Source organism: Lepidochelys kempii, chromosome 4 (assembly GCF_965140285.1).
Source record: "Lepidochelys kempii isolate rLepKem1 chromosome 4, rLepKem1.hap1, whole genome shotgun sequence".
NCBI classification, from domain to species: domain Eukaryota; kingdom Metazoa; phylum Chordata; order Testudines; family Cheloniidae; genus Lepidochelys; species Lepidochelys kempii.
In genome coordinates, this window is record NC_136383.1 from 35,383,916 (window position 1) to 35,403,603 (window position 19,688).

At 37.5% G+C, this 19,688-nt stretch overlaps 1 protein-coding gene across 2 annotated transcripts in view; it reads left to right on the forward strand.

Moving 5' to 3' along the window:
• UGT8 (UDP glycosyltransferase 8) overlaps positions 1–19,688 on the forward strand; it is a 71,647-nt gene extending 51,959 nt beyond the window's left edge. For both annotated transcript variants that reach the window (XM_073340974.1, XM_073340975.1), the window contains exons 3-6: positions 2,316–2,458; positions 10,370–10,446; positions 14,378–14,597; positions 17,406–19,688. In XM_073340974.1, the coding sequence (XP_073197075.1) occupies positions 2,316–2,458; positions 10,370–10,446; positions 14,378–14,597; positions 17,406–17,769 (804 nt within the window). In that variant the 3' untranslated portion in view covers positions 17,770–19,688. The remainder of the gene's footprint in view (positions 1–2,315; positions 2,459–10,369; positions 10,447–14,377; positions 14,598–17,405) is intronic.

Genomic DNA, 19,688 nt, shown 5'->3' on the forward strand with positions numbered 1-19,688 from the left:
GGTGAAAATAAACATTAATACTGTTGCTGTTTTTCTTATGACTAAATTCTTTCCAGCAAGTGACTGATGTGTTGTGGAACCATTCTGATATCCATTATGATGAGTTGTTTGGGGAACATTCTATTGCAGGCTCTTCTTTAATATCAGTAGTATTTTCTGTCACATGCTTCTATGGTAATATATTATATTTGAAAAGTAGCAGTTAACATTTCATGTAGCATCCAATACAATTATTAGCCATTGAAATATTATCTTTCATAAAAGTTTTGATACTGCTTTGTAAATATAACCATTGAAAGTTCCAGCCAGTGCCATAAAGTTCTGCTGATTGTGGAAGAAGTACTGTCACCGTCACCTCCTTACACAGTAGATTACAGATGGACTGCTACTTGCAATGCACTGGAAAGTGAAAATGACCTTGTCTTAATAAAAAGTAGCATGTGCTGTATTGTTCATTCTCTCCTCACCTTCTAATTGCCTCTAGTGATCAGCAAATTAAATTTATTTGATACAACTAGTGGAGACTGGCTTCTCCATTGACTGAGAATGTGACAGTGTTATTACCTAAAACATTTTCAAAATGTAAATATCTCTCTCCGTAGGCAGATGAATGTCCCACAGTAAAACAAGCATGTCTAATGCCTAGTGGGCACAGATTACCTCACTGGTTTTTGAGCTACTGCCATGCCTAGGGGAGGGCTTGTTTAACTTGGGTTCATTAATGGAGGTACTGAATCATTCCCTTAGGCAACTGGGCCATGCCCTCTTCCCTGCCAGTGCCACCTGTTTGGGGGGATGGGCAGATTATCTGTGCATCCCTTGGTGGAGAGGTGTTGTGTGGAGACATGGACATACTTTCCATTATTGGAAGCCCTGTGCCCTGAAATTCTGAGGGGCAGAATCTGGCTTAACCTGGAGATGAATGGGTGCTTGTGCAGTAATTACAAGTCTTTAATTGTGCTATGTACTAGAGAAGGCATCCCAGTCTGTGCTACTGTTCTTTCAGTAGGTAATGTTAGGATAATTCATTTTTTTTAATCTGACAGCATATTTCCTCATGTAATTCATTGCAGATACACAACTTTTATTAGCTTACACTGCAGGGTGAATCTGAAAACCCGTTAAATTCCTAAGCGATAAAAGTTATGTGCACTTTCACCTCTTCCACTGTTACATTGCTTATTAGAGGTGTATATAGTTTTTGCATGAAGGAGTTCTGCAGAAGTGCATTACAAGCGGCTTGCTGTTTAGAGAACATTAGAGGAACTAAAGAAACAGTGGTAAAACATATGAGTACAGTGTAAGAAAACTGACTATTTACATATTATATATCTTGTATCCTATATGTACTTTAGTGACAGAACTGAAGAAATTTGCCTTTGGTATATTTGTATATTTTAATATAGTCTTCATAGTGAAATTCTGATTTAATTGCAGTCAGTGCGGGGTTTGCCTTTGACTTCAGTGGTGTCAAGATTTCAGCTTCGGTTTTTAACTTGTGTAGAAGGTTTTGTTTGTTTGTTTTGGGGCAGTGTTATTTTATAATATTGTTATTTTATGTCTTTGGAATGCTGCGCATGGCTATCTAAATAAACTAAAGAGGCGTTCAGTGAAGTTCAAAGGTAAAGAAGTATCTAAGCCTAGGATCTGGCTATTCCTAGTGATTACCAAAAATAAAATGGCTTGTGAAGTGAACATTTTGTTGTTCAGTACTGTTAACGCCAGTTTTATAAGAAGAAATTATCTGTTTCGCCAAATCCCTAGTTCTCTACTCTTTTGTACTTATAGCAACCTAATAAAATATCTTTTCCCTTTAAAAACCCCCTCTATTTACAGTTCCTTCCCTTCTTTGATTAAGGCCAAACCTCGTATTCTGGAGTTTTGTTTAGGGCTTTATTCATATGTTGCATATATCTTATTCTTATGCATTTGCATGCACCTGAGCTGATTTTTCAAAATACGCAGCTAGGTGTACCTGTCTATCTGAGATCAGATGCAAGTCTGCTTCTATATGTAAACGATATTTGTTACCTTAACAAATTAGGAAAGAATCTCTTGACCTGTGATATTGGCTGTTAATATGAAGGCTTTAATTAAACCCAGACTGGGGAGAAATTTAATATTAATAACTTTCAAAATATCAGTTATGTAGTCTGAATCACTCGGTTATTATACCACCTAATTTCCAAAATTCAAATGCCTCGTGAAGCACTGCTAAGCTGTTCAGTGACTGACAGACAAATTTCCAGTATGCAACGGTAATTTTATTCTGATGCTTGTTTTACGATGCTTAGTGCAAATTTTTGTTTCAACAGGATCTTCAAACATGGGTGAATGGTGCTAATGAAAATGGCTTTGTCCTTGTCTCATTTGGAGCGGGAGTGAAATATTTGTCAGAAGACATAGCAAATAAATTAGCATATGCCCTGGCAAGACTTCCTCAGAGGGTTATCTGGAGGTAAGAACTACAGTATAATATGTGTTTGAGGTAGATTTGAAGGTTTCTTACCGCATATTTAACTGGGAATTGGTCCTGCTTTGAGCAGGGGGTTGGACTAGATGACCTTCTGGGGTCCCTTCCAACCCTGATATTCTATGATTCTATGATTCTATTTGGGCTGTCCTGGTTTGGAGGCAAATTGAATTTGGGACACACAATGTAGATAGGCAGGATAGCAGGAGGCAATTAATTCTTTCATGAAAGGTGATATTTATTGTCCTTTCTTAACCTCCCTCCCCACTTTCTCACAGAAGCAGAATTTGCAGCACTGTCCTTGTAGTCAGAAACACAGCAGTCTCCTAGCAGAGTGTAGTTCAGGTTATATTCAAGCACTGGGATGTAAGCTAGAAAAAAGATAGAGCAATATGAGGAACTTTGTGAGGGTATGTATAACATTTGAGGCTTTTAAACATCACTGCTAGCTAAAGACCTCATATTAGGAATTGGGAATGACATTATCCTATTGACTTCATGTTGGGGATGGGGCCAGGGAAACAAACATGACAGGAAGGAAGGAGAAAGGGGGGCTGTGTGTGAACAAGAATCTTTGTTAAGGTAGGAAATTCCTGTTCTCTGAACTCTCTCTCTCTCTCTCTCTCTCTCTCTCTCTCTCTCTCTCTCTCTCTCTCTCCTTTGTCTCCATTTGTTTCAATCTGTCTGTCTTCCTTGCCTGCAGGTCCCTGTTGTTTGTATTGCTCCATATCCTTGTCTTTATCTTGCCTGTTAAACACAAAGAAGGAAAGAGAAATATCTCTCCCTTTGCTTGACTGGAGTGATTAGGAGATCCCATGGATGTGGAGATTCCTCTGTCTAAGCATAAGGCATTCTCACCATCTCCCCCAGATCTCAGACTTACCCATAGGTACTTGAATTCCTTAGCTTGCTGTGTAACAATAGTTAGGTAGGAGTGGGTGAGAAATTCTGCATTTCTAGCATCTCCTGGTTTGAGCTAGAGAGCCACTCCTTTACTATCCGTGACAGCACTTTTGTTGAATGCAAAAGTTTAACAGCTCACAGCAATGCAACACAACAATTTAGAACAGGAAATTAATAATAATAATCCTGAATCTCCTTTCTGGAGTCTGCTCAGGATGAGGGAGCAGCACTTTATTTCAAATATATCAAATTGCCCTTCTCTAGGAGTGGAACATTTCATTGTCTTCTGGTAGCTGTTGTTCCTGCTGTCATTTTTAATGAACATTTGTAGTTATGTATGCTTTATGTATTATGTATTATTAATTATTATTATTATTACTAAACAGCATTGAACACAGTGATCCAGTGTTCTGGCCCCTCCCCGTCCCTTTCTTTATGTTGAAGTTTTATTTTTGTCTCAAAAGTGACAGACTGCACGGTATTCTAAAACATAATTGCCCGTAAGAGACAAGACACCAAGAGGGCACAGATTATTTAGAAAACAACAAACAGCCGGAGCATAATGCTTATCACTCTAACTCACCCTTCCCTTTGGGAACTGTTGGTGTTCAAGAAGGCTGGAGGTTCCTGCAGCAGTCAATTTCAGCTTGAGCTGGTGAAAATGGACAAGGACACAGAATAGACCAGCTCTGCCCTTTCTCCCAGGGCAGAAACCTCCCAGTCTCCTATGTCAGGAGACTCCCTGATCAGCCTCCTTAGGTGATCACAGACCCCTACCAGCTGACTTGTTGCCAGGTGACCTCTTTCCTGACAAATTAGTTCTCCTGGGCAGGGGCCAGAATTTTGTGTAGGGTTCTTCTGTTTGTATAAAGAACCATCAAGATTTAATAATCCTCTATTGTTAGCCCTGAGCCACTGCCCTTGGAATTTCAGCCCAACATGGAGATAAAACCCCACATTCAAAATGGATTTTTCAGCTTGATAAAGATACATAGAGAGCGTACCCAACAGCAAACAGAATTCATCAGCTGTACATAAACAGATTCTGCAAGTCATCACACACACACACATCTGTAATTACAGAATAATCAAAGAGTAAAGCACGGTAAAAATAGTATAGTATGTGAAGTGTGGTTGCAGGATTCTGCATATCTTACTACTCACCATTATTCAAAACACTATTTTGGCCCTAGTCCTGCAAAAAGGATATTTATGCTCCCACTGGCCCACTGTTAATCATGGGAGGAAAGTATTTATGATGTTGTCCACCTGGCTCAAGGGAACCAGAGACTGCAGTGTAGTGAAGATATTTCTTAAAAAAACAAAAGTATATATTTTTGATACTGTCCTTTCAAAAGGCTTCATCTGAGTCCAGTGTATTTCAGCAAGGGCCATCCTTATTCTCCTCCAAAAATGTTCTTATCAATTGTTTATATGACGATACGAATTGGTGTTTTGAAAGGTAACATTTTGGTCATATCCCGGGGAGCAATCATAGTAGCAGCTACTGTTATCCTCATAAAACATTTTGTTGTTCAGAACATACAAACACCAGCCCTTAGAATCAAGGCAGATATTATCATGCATTTTTGAACATGCATATCTGATTGCCATTCATCTTAATGAGGGAAGGTCGGAGGCAAATGAATTGTCAGTCAAGGCTGCTATCACTGAACTAGACAACTCTCTTCTTCCTCATTCTTTTTTGCCTGCAAGCATAAAGATCCACTGTCACCCATCTCACCTGTCCTCTCTCTCTTTATGTCTTTGTTTCTAGACCTCATGGATAAAAACTAGAAGAAAGAAAAGAGAGAAGTGAGAAGGGAAAACCCAGCAGGCATAAGAATCTATAGCAGAGTATCTTATCCATGGAAGGGAGAGTGCCTCAAGCCAGGGCTTCCCCTAAATTGGCTTTACAGGGCTTGGATCATGGCTTGATTCACTGTATGTGGATCGTAGCTGCCTAACATATATTACAGAACCACTAGGATTCTGATTCTACTGAGTGGTTGCAAAACCCTCTTGGCCTTTAACATAACCTGCCCCCTATCTCTTAGGAATGATTGCTACTTGTCCTGACAGCAGATCCAGAACTTAAATTGCTGTAGTACTTACCTTGTCAGTCTTTCACTCATCTTTTTCCATCTCTCATCCCCATTTGCATCTTTTGGAGTCCACAGAGTTGGGACAGCGAACCCATTTTATCTGAAGTCAGCATTGTGGTCAGGGCAATCCAATTTCTGAAGGACAACTTCTTGCAAGAAGTTACAGATGGAAGATTCTCTTTGAGCCTTGCCAGACAATGTTTTATTGGGTAGTCTTAACAAGGGATTCAACTATTGTTCTTTCAGGGTAGCAAGATACCGGTACCGAATATTTAATAGTGTTGAAATCCGTACAAAATCTGTGATGTTGGTTGAACTGTCTTCTTATATTTACCTTTTTTCAACAGATATGCTTTTCTTGTTTTGCCTCCTGCCTCCTCCTTTCATCCTTTACATTCACATTTTCTCATTAACCACCAGTAGCTTTTGGTTTTATTGCTCTTTCCTGGGAATTTTATTGTAGAGGAGTTAACACTCTCCAAATACAATTTTTATAGATTAAAAAAACTGAAAACCAAATACAAGCTTTTGCTTGTTATTTTCAACAGTCAGATGAGTCCATAATAAAAATACTAAAGTTTACACAGTATCATTCAGACAGAAGGATAGATTAAATGTTTTAGAAATTGGAATCACTCCTCCGGCCAAAGAAATGCATCAGCTCTTGGAGTGAAATATGACAACTTAACACTATGCAATAGTTTAGGACAGGAGGTGAACAAGTAAACCTTAACCAACTGACACTGAAGGGGAATTTTTTGGTAGTCTGAATATAATTACCTTTATTATGGGTTCACAGTTGCATAGATTAGGGTGAATATGGTTGCTTTAGGTGTTTCCAAATAGGAACATTGTCTTTTCATTATGGATAGGGTATCCTCTCCTGGGAAGAGAAGGACTGGGTCCTCTTAGCAGAAAATTTTCAGGGCTACTAACTGGGTATCATCATTATCCTTTCACAAGCTTTACAAGTAGAGCTGATAGAGAACTTTCTGTCAAAAAAATTTTTCAACAGAAAACTGGGTTTTCAATTACACTCATGTGTGTATGTAAGGTGCCTGCATTCCATGTCAAATATTTAGTTTTCACTAGAAGATGAAGAAAAAATAGGTCAAAAACTGAAATTCTTTTGGTTTTAATTTTTTTAATGAAAAGTTGAAATTTTCAGTTGAAAAGGTCTGTAAAAATGATTTTGCTGCTATTTTTCATCAACATTTTTGCAGGGTGAAAAAAAAGACTATTTTGACCAAATCTTTTTACAAGCTAATCTCTACTAAATGGCTTTTGGTGCAATATTACAAGTGTGCTGGTCCAGTAATTTTTTTTCTTTTGTGGGATGGGTGAAAAAGAGATGAATAGCAAGAGAAATTATTTACTGTTTTCTTGTTTGTCATGGTCTCCACTTGAGTTTTTAACACTCAAGTAAGTAAACTGATTTCAGAAGAGCTGAACATCCAGGTGCTCCCACTGGCTTTACTGGGAGCTGCTAAGTCCTCAGCACTTTAGAAAATCAGGCTACTTAATTAATTATGTGCCTAAATACAAATTGAGGAATTTTACTTTACATACCCATGTTCTTCTGATCATTCACCTATGGAAATCTCTTCTTGAGTTTGAAATGGGTGTGCTGTGCAGAGGGCAGTGGAAGCGTTTCAAAGACGTACTGAAAGTACATCTTAAAAATGGGGGCATCAACCCAACAAACTGGGAGGACTTGGTGCGGAACAGAACACAATGGCACCACACCTTACACCAAGCCACAGCTCACTTTGAGGATAACAGACATGCTCATGAGACAGAGAAGTGACAAAGGAGGAAAGAAAGGGCACAACAGTCCAGCCAACAACTATGTCTCCTCCAAGATTACATCTGTCACTCCTGTGGGAAAATCTGCAGGGCAAGAATTGGGCTCCTCATCCACTTAAAAATTCACCAATGAACCCCCTCGGCAGATATCATCTTCACATCAAGGGATAGCCGAAGAAGAAGCTGTGTCTTGTATAACTGAGCTTTTTAATTCCTGTTAAGTGGAAACATACTTCTGCTTGTCATTATTCTTTTCTGTGTTAAATGGGAAAAGAGAAGAAGCATGATAAATGAAATTACTGTTAGGTAAATCTCTTTTATTGCTTCCCTATATTCCCCATCAAATTGTAGCCAAAGACCATGACATAGTTTATTTTTTACTTTATATATATTTTGGTAAATAGCATAGTTTTTTAAGAAATGCACAGAATGTGCAGCCTAAATAGTGTAAGCCATAAAATGATGTATTATTTATTTAACTGATAACATGAGGCTGTTCCTTCTTTTCCAACTAATAACTATATTCTGGGTGAAATAAACTCTGAAATCAAAGGTCCTTAATCCAAGACGTGGCTGAGCAAACGTGGAGCTTCCCCAAGTAGTTCTTATGCTGTGCTTTCTCTCTTCCCTCTATTAAATGTGTTATGATTGACTGCTATAAATCCCTAAGCACCTTCATAATTCCCAATCCATATTCCTACAGGTTGGGATTTGCAAATCAGTTTAAGGGAGTTAAGACACCCAACTGCCATTGAAAGTCTTAGCCACAGTAAATATGGCTCCCTCTAGTTCTGATTCCCTGTATGCGCCACAAGTCTTTGTATTAGATTTTTGCCCCGGGGGGAAGACTTAGCCCTCTCTCCCCTCTTACCACTGATAGTAATTCCTTTTAAATAGTTTTTATTGTCAGGACCTAGGGGAGGTTGCATGACTGCAAAGGGAAGTCACACATTGAGCTGTGTTTGTTGTGGATATGTTGATGGGGAGTTCTGAGTAGAGGGATTTATATAGTAGTAGCCAGTCCATATAGCTTTATTAATATTTTCTTATTCAACAAAATGTCCATAGAGAGATTATACAAACCTTCTGCTCTATTTAATAATAGACTTCAGCTAATCAGAGTATTAGGGATACAGCGTGGCTCAGTGGGTCACACCTGAGAATACCAGATTCAGGACAAATTGCTGAGAAATAATGCAGACTCACCCCCAAAACTGGTGGTTATTCTATCATTAGATTATACCAATCCATTAAAAAAAGTAAACTTCTGTCTCCAGTTAACACCAGTTAACAAGAAGTCAAAAATGCAGTCTCCTTAGGCATTCCAGCACTTATTCACCACCCAGACACTAAATTTTATGATGAGTGACTATTGATAACCAGTTTAATCAAACAAAGGGTTTTTTTGATCCCAAGAGATCAACCACATACCCAGGTCAATATATAACTCAGATCTTACCCAATAATCATGCTGTTGCCAATCCTTTAGTAATTAAAATCCAAAGGTTTATTTGTAAAGAAAGAAGAGGAGAATTAAAATGGTGATGGAAATCATACACACAAGTGAGTGCAAAGTTCTTATATCAGATTTGAAGCAGTGATGGAATAAAGTGCTTGTTTGCAAAAGTCTCTCTGGAAATTACTCAAATGGCTTGGGAGTCATCAAATCCTTGTTTAGAGCTTCCTTGTTAGATAGAAATCCAGTTCAGAGAAATGAAGCAGGAAACGAAGACAAAATGGAGATGTTTCCAGGGTCTTATATACCCTATCCCTTGTGACTGGAATTTTACTATCTCAACAAAGCTCACAGTCTCAGTTCGCCGAAAATTACAGGCAAAAGATGGAGTCCAAGGTCACATGTCAAGTCACATACTCTTACATTGCTTTGATGGCTCACAGGAGCAGCCATTGCCCACTTGGAGGCTAAGGCATCCACAGGAAGATTTGCTGGGTTGGATGAGCTTCTCCTATGCACCTTGTGAGAGTCAATTGCTTTTGAATGGCTATCAACACAAAGCTGTCTGGCTTCAATGAAGATTTTACCTGGTGGGTCTTCCCCCTGGAACAAACACATATGGGATATAGATCTATAGCCAATATTCATAACTTCAGATACAGAGAAGATATATGGATTTGAACAGGTCATCTTTAGCAGATCATAGCTTTTCTATTGACACCTTACATGACGTACTTTGTACAAGATTTGTTGCAACTGTCTAACAGTGGCAAGATCAATTATATAAATGGACATGTTTCAGTCATACAGCATCACACAGGGATTTGTCGATTGTATGGGTATTAAATAAAAAACTATACTGCCATTACGCAAATCAGACATACATATCTATCTGGCAGCCAGAGTGTAGGAAAACTAAATAACTGAAGGTTTCAGAGGAACAGCCGTGTTAGTCTGTATTCGCAAAAAGAAAAGGAGTACTTGTGGCACCTTAGAGACTAACCAATTTATTTGAGCATGAGCTTTCGTGAGCTACAGCTCACTTCATCAGATGTTTACCGTGGAAACTGCAGCAGACTTTATATACACACAGAAATCATGAAACAATACCTCCTCCCACCCCACTGTCCTGCTGGTAATAGCTTATCTAAAGTGATCAACAGGTGGGCCATTTCCAGCACAAATCCAGGTTTTCTCACCCTCCACCCCCCCACACTGAAATTACTCTTTTCAGAGTAACAGTCGTGTTAGTCTGTATTCGCAAAAAGAAAAGGAGTACTTGTGGCACCTTAGAGACTAACCAATTTATTTGAGCATAAGCTTAAAGCCAATAATAAAGCTTATGCTCAAATAAATTGGTTAGTCTCTAAGGTGCCACAAGTACTCCTTTTCTTTTTGTGAAATTACTCTGTAGTTATTGATCATTACTTTGTACCATTGGAACTATCTGACCTGCTGACACAACTCCAATTCCATGTAATGGTACATAAATAAATCCTTTCCCCATGTGACTGACTTTTTTGTAATATTCAGGGATCATTTGGTTTGGATGTGTGTTTCAAGTCTATCAATTTCAGAACTTTTGAGAATTTATTTTGAAAGATTGCTGTCTGCTGTGCATTTTAGGTTTTCAGGAAGCAAGCCAAGGAATTTAGGAAACAATACAAAACTCAGAGAATGGTTACCACAAAATGACCTCCTTGGTGAGTACACAATGTGGTGAAAGCCTGTTTTTTAAAAAAATAAAAAAATAAAAAAAAGGTATATGCAGTTGACAGTGTTGTAACATTTGTTATTTTAAAGCAATAAACTTCTGTACCAGAAATAGTGCTGCAAGAATGTAGAACTCAGAATAATCTGAAGGTAATTAAGCCACTTTTTATGCTCTGAGTGCAAAAGAAAAGTAATAATCCTGGCTAATTAGTGAAGTTTGTCATGTATTAAGAACATAACTGAAGACTTCCATTTTCAGTTGCTTACAACTTTCTGAAAAATTCTCCATTCCAGCTGTAAATTTTCCATGGTGGTTTGTTTGCTTGTTTTACATGTTTGCTTGCTTTTTGGGTGGGGGAGTTTCAACAAAATCCAAATCTTTAAAATTTGAAAATTTAAATATGCCACTTATCTGGAGGACTTCTCGTGCTAATAATTTACAACAAACCAAAACCTAATTGATTTCAGTGTTTAAAATCTCAAGGAAATCTTTTTCAGAACACTATGACACTAAAGACAAGGTCCTGCTATCTTTCCTCAGATTCCCCATCACTAAAGTGGTAATTGATTCGTTAATGTTTGTACAGCTCTTTGAGTATATAAAGTGCTAACTAAGGTAAATTGGTTATTATTATAATTTGGTTGTCATAATAGTTGAAAGGCTTATTCATTTTTGGTTAAATAATCAAATTATTTGAAATTAGGGACTCCAAAGGAACCAAAGACTGTGTCATCTTTAGTTAAGCACTTACAACATCTGTGGTGTCTGACAGTTGGATTGCTGCAAAGATAGTAATGATGTTCCCAATGAACAGGTCAACAACTGAAAAAAGTCATGGCTTTGACTCAGTCAGTGACTTTTATTGGCCAAAATTCTGCAAGAGAATTTGTACCACTTGGAAAACCACCCAGGAATACCCAAACACAAAATTTGATGAATTCATTAAATTCATCCTTTCAGTCAGCTGGCAGTTTCTCTTACATAAAACATTCCCCATCTCCTATGTTTTTTAACTCCTCCCCAAATGCATGTGCCTGGACTCTTGTATAAAGTCACCACCCTTTACGTGGCCATGGCTGTTCCTCAAAATTAAACAATTATTTTTCTTAAATACAAGGGCTAAACTAAGTCAGGTGTATCTACAGTGGCTGTTCACTGTCTTCCCTAGTCAGATAAAGTGAAAATCAATAAATTATTATAATTTTATTTATGCATTTATTATTTGTATTGTGGTAGTGAGTAGTGGCTAGAGGTGGGCTCTATATAAGCACAAAACCAAATTATATTCTTTGCCCCAAAGAGCTTATAATATGTTACTTGCTTTATTCCTTTTAGCTCAGTATAAATCCCTTTATCATTCCAACGAAACATAGTCCTGATCCAAAGCCTTTGAAATTGGTAGAAAAACTCCTATTGAATTCAATGGGCTGTGGATCAGGCCACATCTGAGCAAGGGGAAACCTATATGTACATAATATAACAGAGAAGACACAGATTCCTTCCTTAAGTTGGGATGAAAGAGAACCCCAGTGGAGTCTGCTTTAAAGCTTCTGTCTTGAGTCCAGACCATCCTCTTGGTCAGAGTCGCTGAGGTCTTTAAGATCATTGTCCTTCTCTCCTTCCCCAATCTCAGCTCTATTTCTTTCCCTAATGGTTGGTTCTATTAAAACTAAGATGGCCAACTATAGATCATTCATAGAACTTCATTAGTCCACCTCCAAGAGGGCTGAGAGAGAGAGGATTTATTTCACATTTCTTTTAGTTTCATAGCTGATTTTAAAAAAATCAATACTTTGTGGCCTTCATAAATGGGACAACTGCACTGAAGAAAGCTTTATAACTGCAAAAGCTATGCAATCATGAGATAATATTTTAAAAAAAGAAGTTACTTATGTAGAAATTTGCTACAATCATGCTATCTTGGAACACTGCTGACCCATAACTATTAGTAAGTTGAGTACTATATGATATTTGCTTTACCAGCAAACACTTCAAATATGCAGTCTTTGCTGATGTTTTCAGTGAAAATTCAGAAACACACACACACACACACACTTGATTGAAACCTCAGGAATGTGTATGTGTGGCAATATAGTTATATATTTGCTGCTTGTTCCTACAGAAGCATTTTCAGGCATAGGATGTGGATTACAAATGGATAACCTCTCTCAGTTTATTTATCAGGATATTAAACCATTGCTGGGTTATCTAAGCACCTGAGAAATAAGAAGTCAAACAACTGTATCTCAGACATAATAGTTTATTTGTAAAGAATGTTTTAGATTTATTCCCATGAGCTTTTTCACTTTGTGTCAACAGTGTATGAAACCCTGGTGAGCTTAGGACCCAGTCAAAGCTTATGGTTGCTTCTAGGTTATCTAGAAGCTGTTTTCAAAACAATGCCAGTCTAAAGATTCATTCTGAGGAGTAACTTATTAAAAAGCAAGTAAGTAAGTGTGTGTGGGTGGGTGAGAGAGAGAGAGAGAGAGAGTATTAATTATAATGCAGTGATGAGGCAAATGAGTTTTAACTAAAGTAGTTCTATTGTGGTAACCACATTGCACTGAGTGAGTCAAATTCTTTTATTTAATACAATAATATATTGTTACTGTTACAGTCAGACCATTTTACCCCAAAGAAATTAATTATTCTGACACTAAAGACTCCTATTTTTTATGAATGGAGCTCGGCTGTTCTCAGTGGTGGCAGATGACAGAACAAGAAGCAATGGTCTCAAGTTGCAGTGGGGAAGGTCTAGGTTGGATATTAGGAAACTCTATTTCACTAGGAGTGTGGTGAAGCACTGGAATGGGTTACCTAGGGAGGTGGTAGAATCTCCATCCTTAGAGGTTTTTAAGGCCCGCTTGACAAAGCCTTGGCTGAGACGATTTAGTGGGTGTTGGGCCTGATTTGAGCAGGGGATTAGATTAGATGACATCCGGAGGTCTCTTGCAACCCTAATATTCTATGATTCTATGAATTCTTGGGAATAAGGGTTCTCTCCTTGTTTCGGTTATAATGCTAAGTTAGTATGTACCAATGGTAATAATCAACAACAGTCAGTTAAAAGTAATCAGCTTTGGTCCCTCATGAAACTGATGTTTTATTTAGTTAAAAATAAACACAAGGCTTTACAGGATGCTCCAATTCAATCCTATTATTCCTTCAACTTTTCCAACAAATCAATGTAACCTGAAACCACTCAGTAATACTTTCCACTCTAAACAGAAATCTGAGGAAAGGATACCTGGAATGTGCATCTTTGTGCTGCTCTGCGGTTACCATGTGAACATAACTTCAGGGTCTGCTGGAGTTGACTTAGTCAGAATTCCTCAATATCACACTTACCATTTATATTAGTTATTTAAAACCATGTTATGAAATGAGATTTTCATTTTATTGAATATACCCCATCTTGTATGTTGGACTATAAGGAATGAGAAAACATCGATTGCAAAATTTCTAAGGCCTAAATGCAAGAAGTTACTTGAACACACATGTAACTTCAAGCAATTGCGTGCGCTTTCCTGAACTGAAGTCATAGAAACTTGAAAAGAGCTGCAATATACTCAGATTTATTAAACCATTTTATACTGTGCCTCACAAAATCTTGTTTGAAAAAATCGTTCAAATTGGTTTAGACAAAAACAGAGGCTTGGAAACAAAGGATAATGATAAATGGCAATATATTAATTTGGCAGAGAGAGGCATCTAACAGGGAGCTGGTTTTGTGTACTCATTTCACCAATGAACTGGGAAAGGGTTTAAAACAGCACACTATTCAAATAATACTTGATTGGGAAGAGTTGCTGAATGTGGTAATTGGTCTTTTCTATTTCTAATTTCAGTAATTTTATGATACATAATATACATGTTTGTAAAGCATTTTCTTTCCTTTACTTCACTTCTCTTCTCTGTAGGTCATGCTAACATTAAAGCCTTCCTTAGCCATGGTGGTTTGAACAGTATTTTTGAAACCATGTACCATGGAGTGCCTGTGGTGGGAATTCCCCTCTTTGGAGACCACTATGATACTATGACCCGAGTACAGGCGAAAGGCATGGGAATATTATTAAACTGGAAGACAATTACTGAGGATGAACTATATGAAGCACTGGTGAAAGTCATTAATGATCCCAGGTAAGGAAATGTTTTTTTTCTGAATTGTCATTGTAGGTTAAATCTTTATGTAGATGAGGATTTGAATGCACAAATATTTATGCAAATAGAGATTTCTGCACACAGCTGTGTTCCTGCCTGGTTGTCCAGTATGCACAAAGAAATGTAGGCATCATGGATACACAAAAAGTCAATCCTTTAAAACGTGGCCCTATACATAATGCAGACAAATCTTTCAAATAATTAGTACTCTATCTGCCATATTAAAAATCATTATCCTCATTTACTTTTCTTGTTAGCACGTTCAGTCACCAGGTGAAGATCCATGACCATTAATCCTATATTTCTCAGGGACAACAACAGGCCCTTTCCCCACACACTTTATCCTTCTCTGTAAAGCAAAACATCTGTATATCTGTCTTGATGGAATCACTATGAATCAGTAGTAACATGTAGAATGGTCATTTTTTGCTGTGTTGACAGAAAGATTTAAATATATTTTATGCATATACGTGGCTCCAGCAGCTGGAATATTTAAATTGTAGCTGATCCAAAATTGTTGTCTGGGTCCTATGGTATAACGGATACAAAAGAGTAACCTTGTCTTGTCTGCTCGGTTTAGAATAAACACAAAGTTCTCTTTTCTCATCCCAGAAGCAGATTTATCTTGGTGCAGAGGTGTGTCATTCAGGCTGATCAGTAAAATATTATCATCTCTACAAAGGATTATGAATCTGAGGTCTTGAGTTTCTCTCATAATTCACCTGGACTCAATAATAGCCTGGGTTCATAAGCTGGCTTCTATGTTGGCATGTCTGGAACTACAATTGTCATGTTTTCATCTGCAGACACTTTAATTTGGCACATGTATTAGTCACTTCAGTCTGATTCTGTTTGCTTACCATTACTCTTATATCTGAAGTCCTCTCTCACTGCGTGGCTAGAGGACAAGTCTTTATGGCTGAATTTGCTCTTGGATGTCCCCTTAATTTGTCATGACAGACACTTTGGATGAAGTGTCCACTAGTCTTGTAGCAGAGAGAGCTTTCTCTTTTGACAGGCTGGAGACTGGATGGTCTGGCATGTTATTACTATTCAGTGGCAGGATGAAGGGCATGATATTAAGGATCCAAAGACATAATAGCACCACAGAGGCACACTGTAAACAGAGTGGCATGAAGAACATTGATGGGGCAGCCAAAGACTACCCTGTCTCTTGTGCACAGAAGGAATTAACTGTTCCTATTGACCTTTTATATTGAGTGAGTCTTGTTGCATTCTAAGACACACTGACTGATTCAGAGTCACTGCCAGTCAGGAGGACGGGAATATCATCAGTTCACATCCGTGATGATTTGTCAAAAATGTGGAATCTGTGAAAGGGCCCTAATGGCTTCCCAAACAAACAGGAAGGGAGAGGTATTCTTTTCCAGATTTTAGAGACCTTTATATCTGGGGGTTCCACCAAGCATATGGCTTCTATTCTGTCTCCATCTGCAGGGTAGAAGAAGTTACACCCACTCTGGGCTTGCAGAAAGGAACCTGGAGAAGTCACATTAACAGATAATAAATTACTATAAGCTGTTAGCAACCTGTGGTGAACAAAAGCATGTTGGTTTTATAGCATATGGTTGTGTGAGAGATTTCACTTAGTCTTGTTATAGTGACAAATTCATGCTGTCATCAGGACTATTGCCATTGGTGACAGCACACATTCTCATGGAGTGTGTCTGGGTTCACACTGTAGCGAATGTAAGAAAATCAACTGCTAAACCCAGTGATTAGTGTATTTAATCATGGTACTTAAGAGGAGGAATATTTATGTATTAAATCCTTAATCCAAATGCATGTTATCCTTTGTAGCACATAGACTATTCCTAAATTAAATAAGTCAATGTTCTAGCTAGTTGTCTAGTGGATTACACTGTTGGAGATTTGGACACAACTTATCGGGTTGATAGGGACAGTGTCTGTGGGTGACACTTTTATTGGCTTAGGGCAGGATAATGCTATGAGTAAATGAAACAGTCAGTAGGAGTAGGATGTTAATGAAGGAAAAATACCTATGTAGGAAGTTGCAAAGGAAATCTCATGAACCCCACTTACATCAGACTTCCACTGTACAATTATCTGATATGAGGAGGGGAGGTCCGCTTTAGTAATCTGTTTGTCGTGAAATAAAGGGAAGAAGGAATCCCCATGATCAGGGCATTCTGATATTAAAAAATAAATTTAAAAAATGCATCCCAAACACGAAAGATCTAGTGTCAAACAATATAAAAATCTGTTCAGACTATATTAGAAACAGGGCATATCACTTTATTCTACACCTCTCTGATAATAGGCAACATTATTTTCCATATTTCGTTGGACAGGAGTATAAATGAACAATATGTTGGACAGAGAATGTGCCTAGTTTAGTGGGAGGGGAAAATGTCTCTAATTTGTTATGTTTAATTTTCAGTGTTCACCCCATGCAGAAGGCCAACAGAAGAGCAATGCATCACTAAAGTCCCATTTAAACCCTTCTGCTGGCTCTCTGCATGGGGTGAATTTTACCCCATATTAACATATGTACAGATATAAATGTAGGTACAACTATTGTCAATATTTATTTTTCTCTGAATACTTTTACTATTGCATTGAAGAGGACTCACCTGTCCTATAGTGCATCTCAAACACCTGCCAGCTGCTGTTCTTTGTCATTTTCCTACCAAAATACCCCACTCAGTATGGAGAAATTCAAGTACATTTCTGTGTTCACATGGATACTTGTCATTTGAGAGCAAGATAATATTCCTAATTTGTCACATTGTTTCTTTCCTGCAGCTACAGGCAACGGGCCCGAAAGCTGTCTGAAATTCACAAGGACCAACCCGGACATCCTGTTAATCGGACAGTGTACTGGATTAATTATATCCTCCGACACAACGGAGCACAACATCTACGTGCTGCTGTTTACACCATCTCTTTTTATCAGTATTTCTTATTGGATATTGTCTTTGTTGTACTACTTGGTGCTGCCTTATTTTATTACATTTTGGCCAGGATAGCAAAGTTTATCCACAAACAAAGCAAACGTCTTTGGTCAAATGATGAACATAGCACCATTAATGGACATTACCACAACGGGATACCAAATGGCAAATATAGAAGAAATGGTCATATTAAACATGAAAAAAAGGTGAAATGAGCCAACTACCCCATGTACAGTAATGAATCAGATCAATAATTGAATTTTATCGCTGTAACTTAATCTAACAACTACTTAAAGTAAAACATCAGTAAACAGTTCTAACACTCCCCTACAGTATGTAACCTTATATGATGAGATTCTACAGAACTAAGAAACATCTTTAAAAACAAAACAAAAAACACAACCTAAAATGCAAAATGTATTTTATTCTTAATACTGATGCAGAGAGGGTATTTTGGCACTGACATTTTTAGAAGCCTTAATTCTCTGAAGTAATTAAATGACCGTATTTATGATTTTCCAGTTTTTAAACCTGAATGTGTGCGTCCCAGATAAGGAAAGGTTTCCTTTAACTTGCAAAGATTTTCTTTTTTTATTTTATATATATACCCCTCTTTTAGCTGAGAGTATTTTAGAGCTAGCTCTGTGTTCTATTTGTTAAAGGTTTGACATGTTGCTTAAGAATGATGTTTCAATAAAGTCATCTTTCCCAGTGTTTGACACGCAGCAATTAAGTTGCAGATTGAGAATGCAGCCATAAAAAAGAACTTTCTCAAAACTGAACATTGAAGAAAAAAGGTAAAAATATGTACTGCTTTCCCCCCCAATAGGCTACATAATTCTTCTGTTCTTTGCCGTTGCTTTAGAGAAAGGGATTTTGATCAATCTGGGATAAGTTGTAAATTTTATATTTATGTATGTTTTATTTTTATTTTATTTTGTGGGGTTATTTGCCTTTCCCTACATAAATAATTTATTCCACTGGAAGAAATGTAGGGGAGTTTTAATTAAATGAATAAAATGGCTGTGTGTGTAGAATGCATAATTAAGAAAAATAAATGAAACTCAGAAAAAAAATGTTTTGGCCCTGAGCTCAGTGTAGAAGGTTTGCTATGGCCCTTGAGCAATGCAGAATCAAACCACTATGTAGGGTTTGTTTAAGAAAAGTTGAATGTCTTTCCTAATAATTATTATTATATTATTAAGTTTTTTCTAAATCACAGTGTTGTAGATGTTCTCTTTAAACAGTTCTATCTGGAAAAAATATTAACTTATATTGGTCTGGACCACACCGTTCCTGACATAGTTGCCAACACTAAAGTCTCTGAACATGGGATGGGTTCTCTGGGTGGTAACCAATGCATGTTTAGAGGTTTTATGTCATGTATGACATTAAACCTAGCAAACCAAACACAGTTCATAGAGATTGTCTCTTCTGCTCCCCACTATGGCCCCACCCCTCAGCAGTCTCTGTCAATCATCGAGCTGACATGCGACTTCTCTGTCTTTTGAATGAAGAGTGGGGATGCAGGGCACTGGTCATGAAATTAGAGCTGTCTTGCTGAACCACAGTTGGCAACTATGTCTTATTTCCATGTCATTCTGTTTACTTGGAATTTGTACTACACATGTTGTGAGTGTATGCATTGTTTATTTATAGTTTGAAATCCCATGAATGACAGAGGAAGGAAAGAAGCCCATTTATCTTGTGTTGTTCACTAACATGGGAAGAACTGTGAAAATGACAGAATGCTGAGATCATCTTCATACACAGTGACATTATATTTCATTATCATTCCATCAGGAGCCTCTCTTCTATAGCAATAAATAACATTACAAAAATGTTTCTAATATATGGTACAGTCATTTGTACTGCTTTCCGAATACTTGAAGAAAATGGTGTTATAAATAAGCCAATTACATATATCTTTTTACAATCTTATCAGTACATGGCAACTAAAGGAACACATCGAGGCGATGAATGGTGGGATGGTAACAGGATTTTGAGTGTATGATGAGTTGCTTTTACTGTTTTTGGTTTAGTGAAAGTACAAAAGCACTTACTGGATGATTAAGCATAATTTAATCTTCACTGTGATAAAACTTATGTAATAAACATGGATTTAATAGAGAAA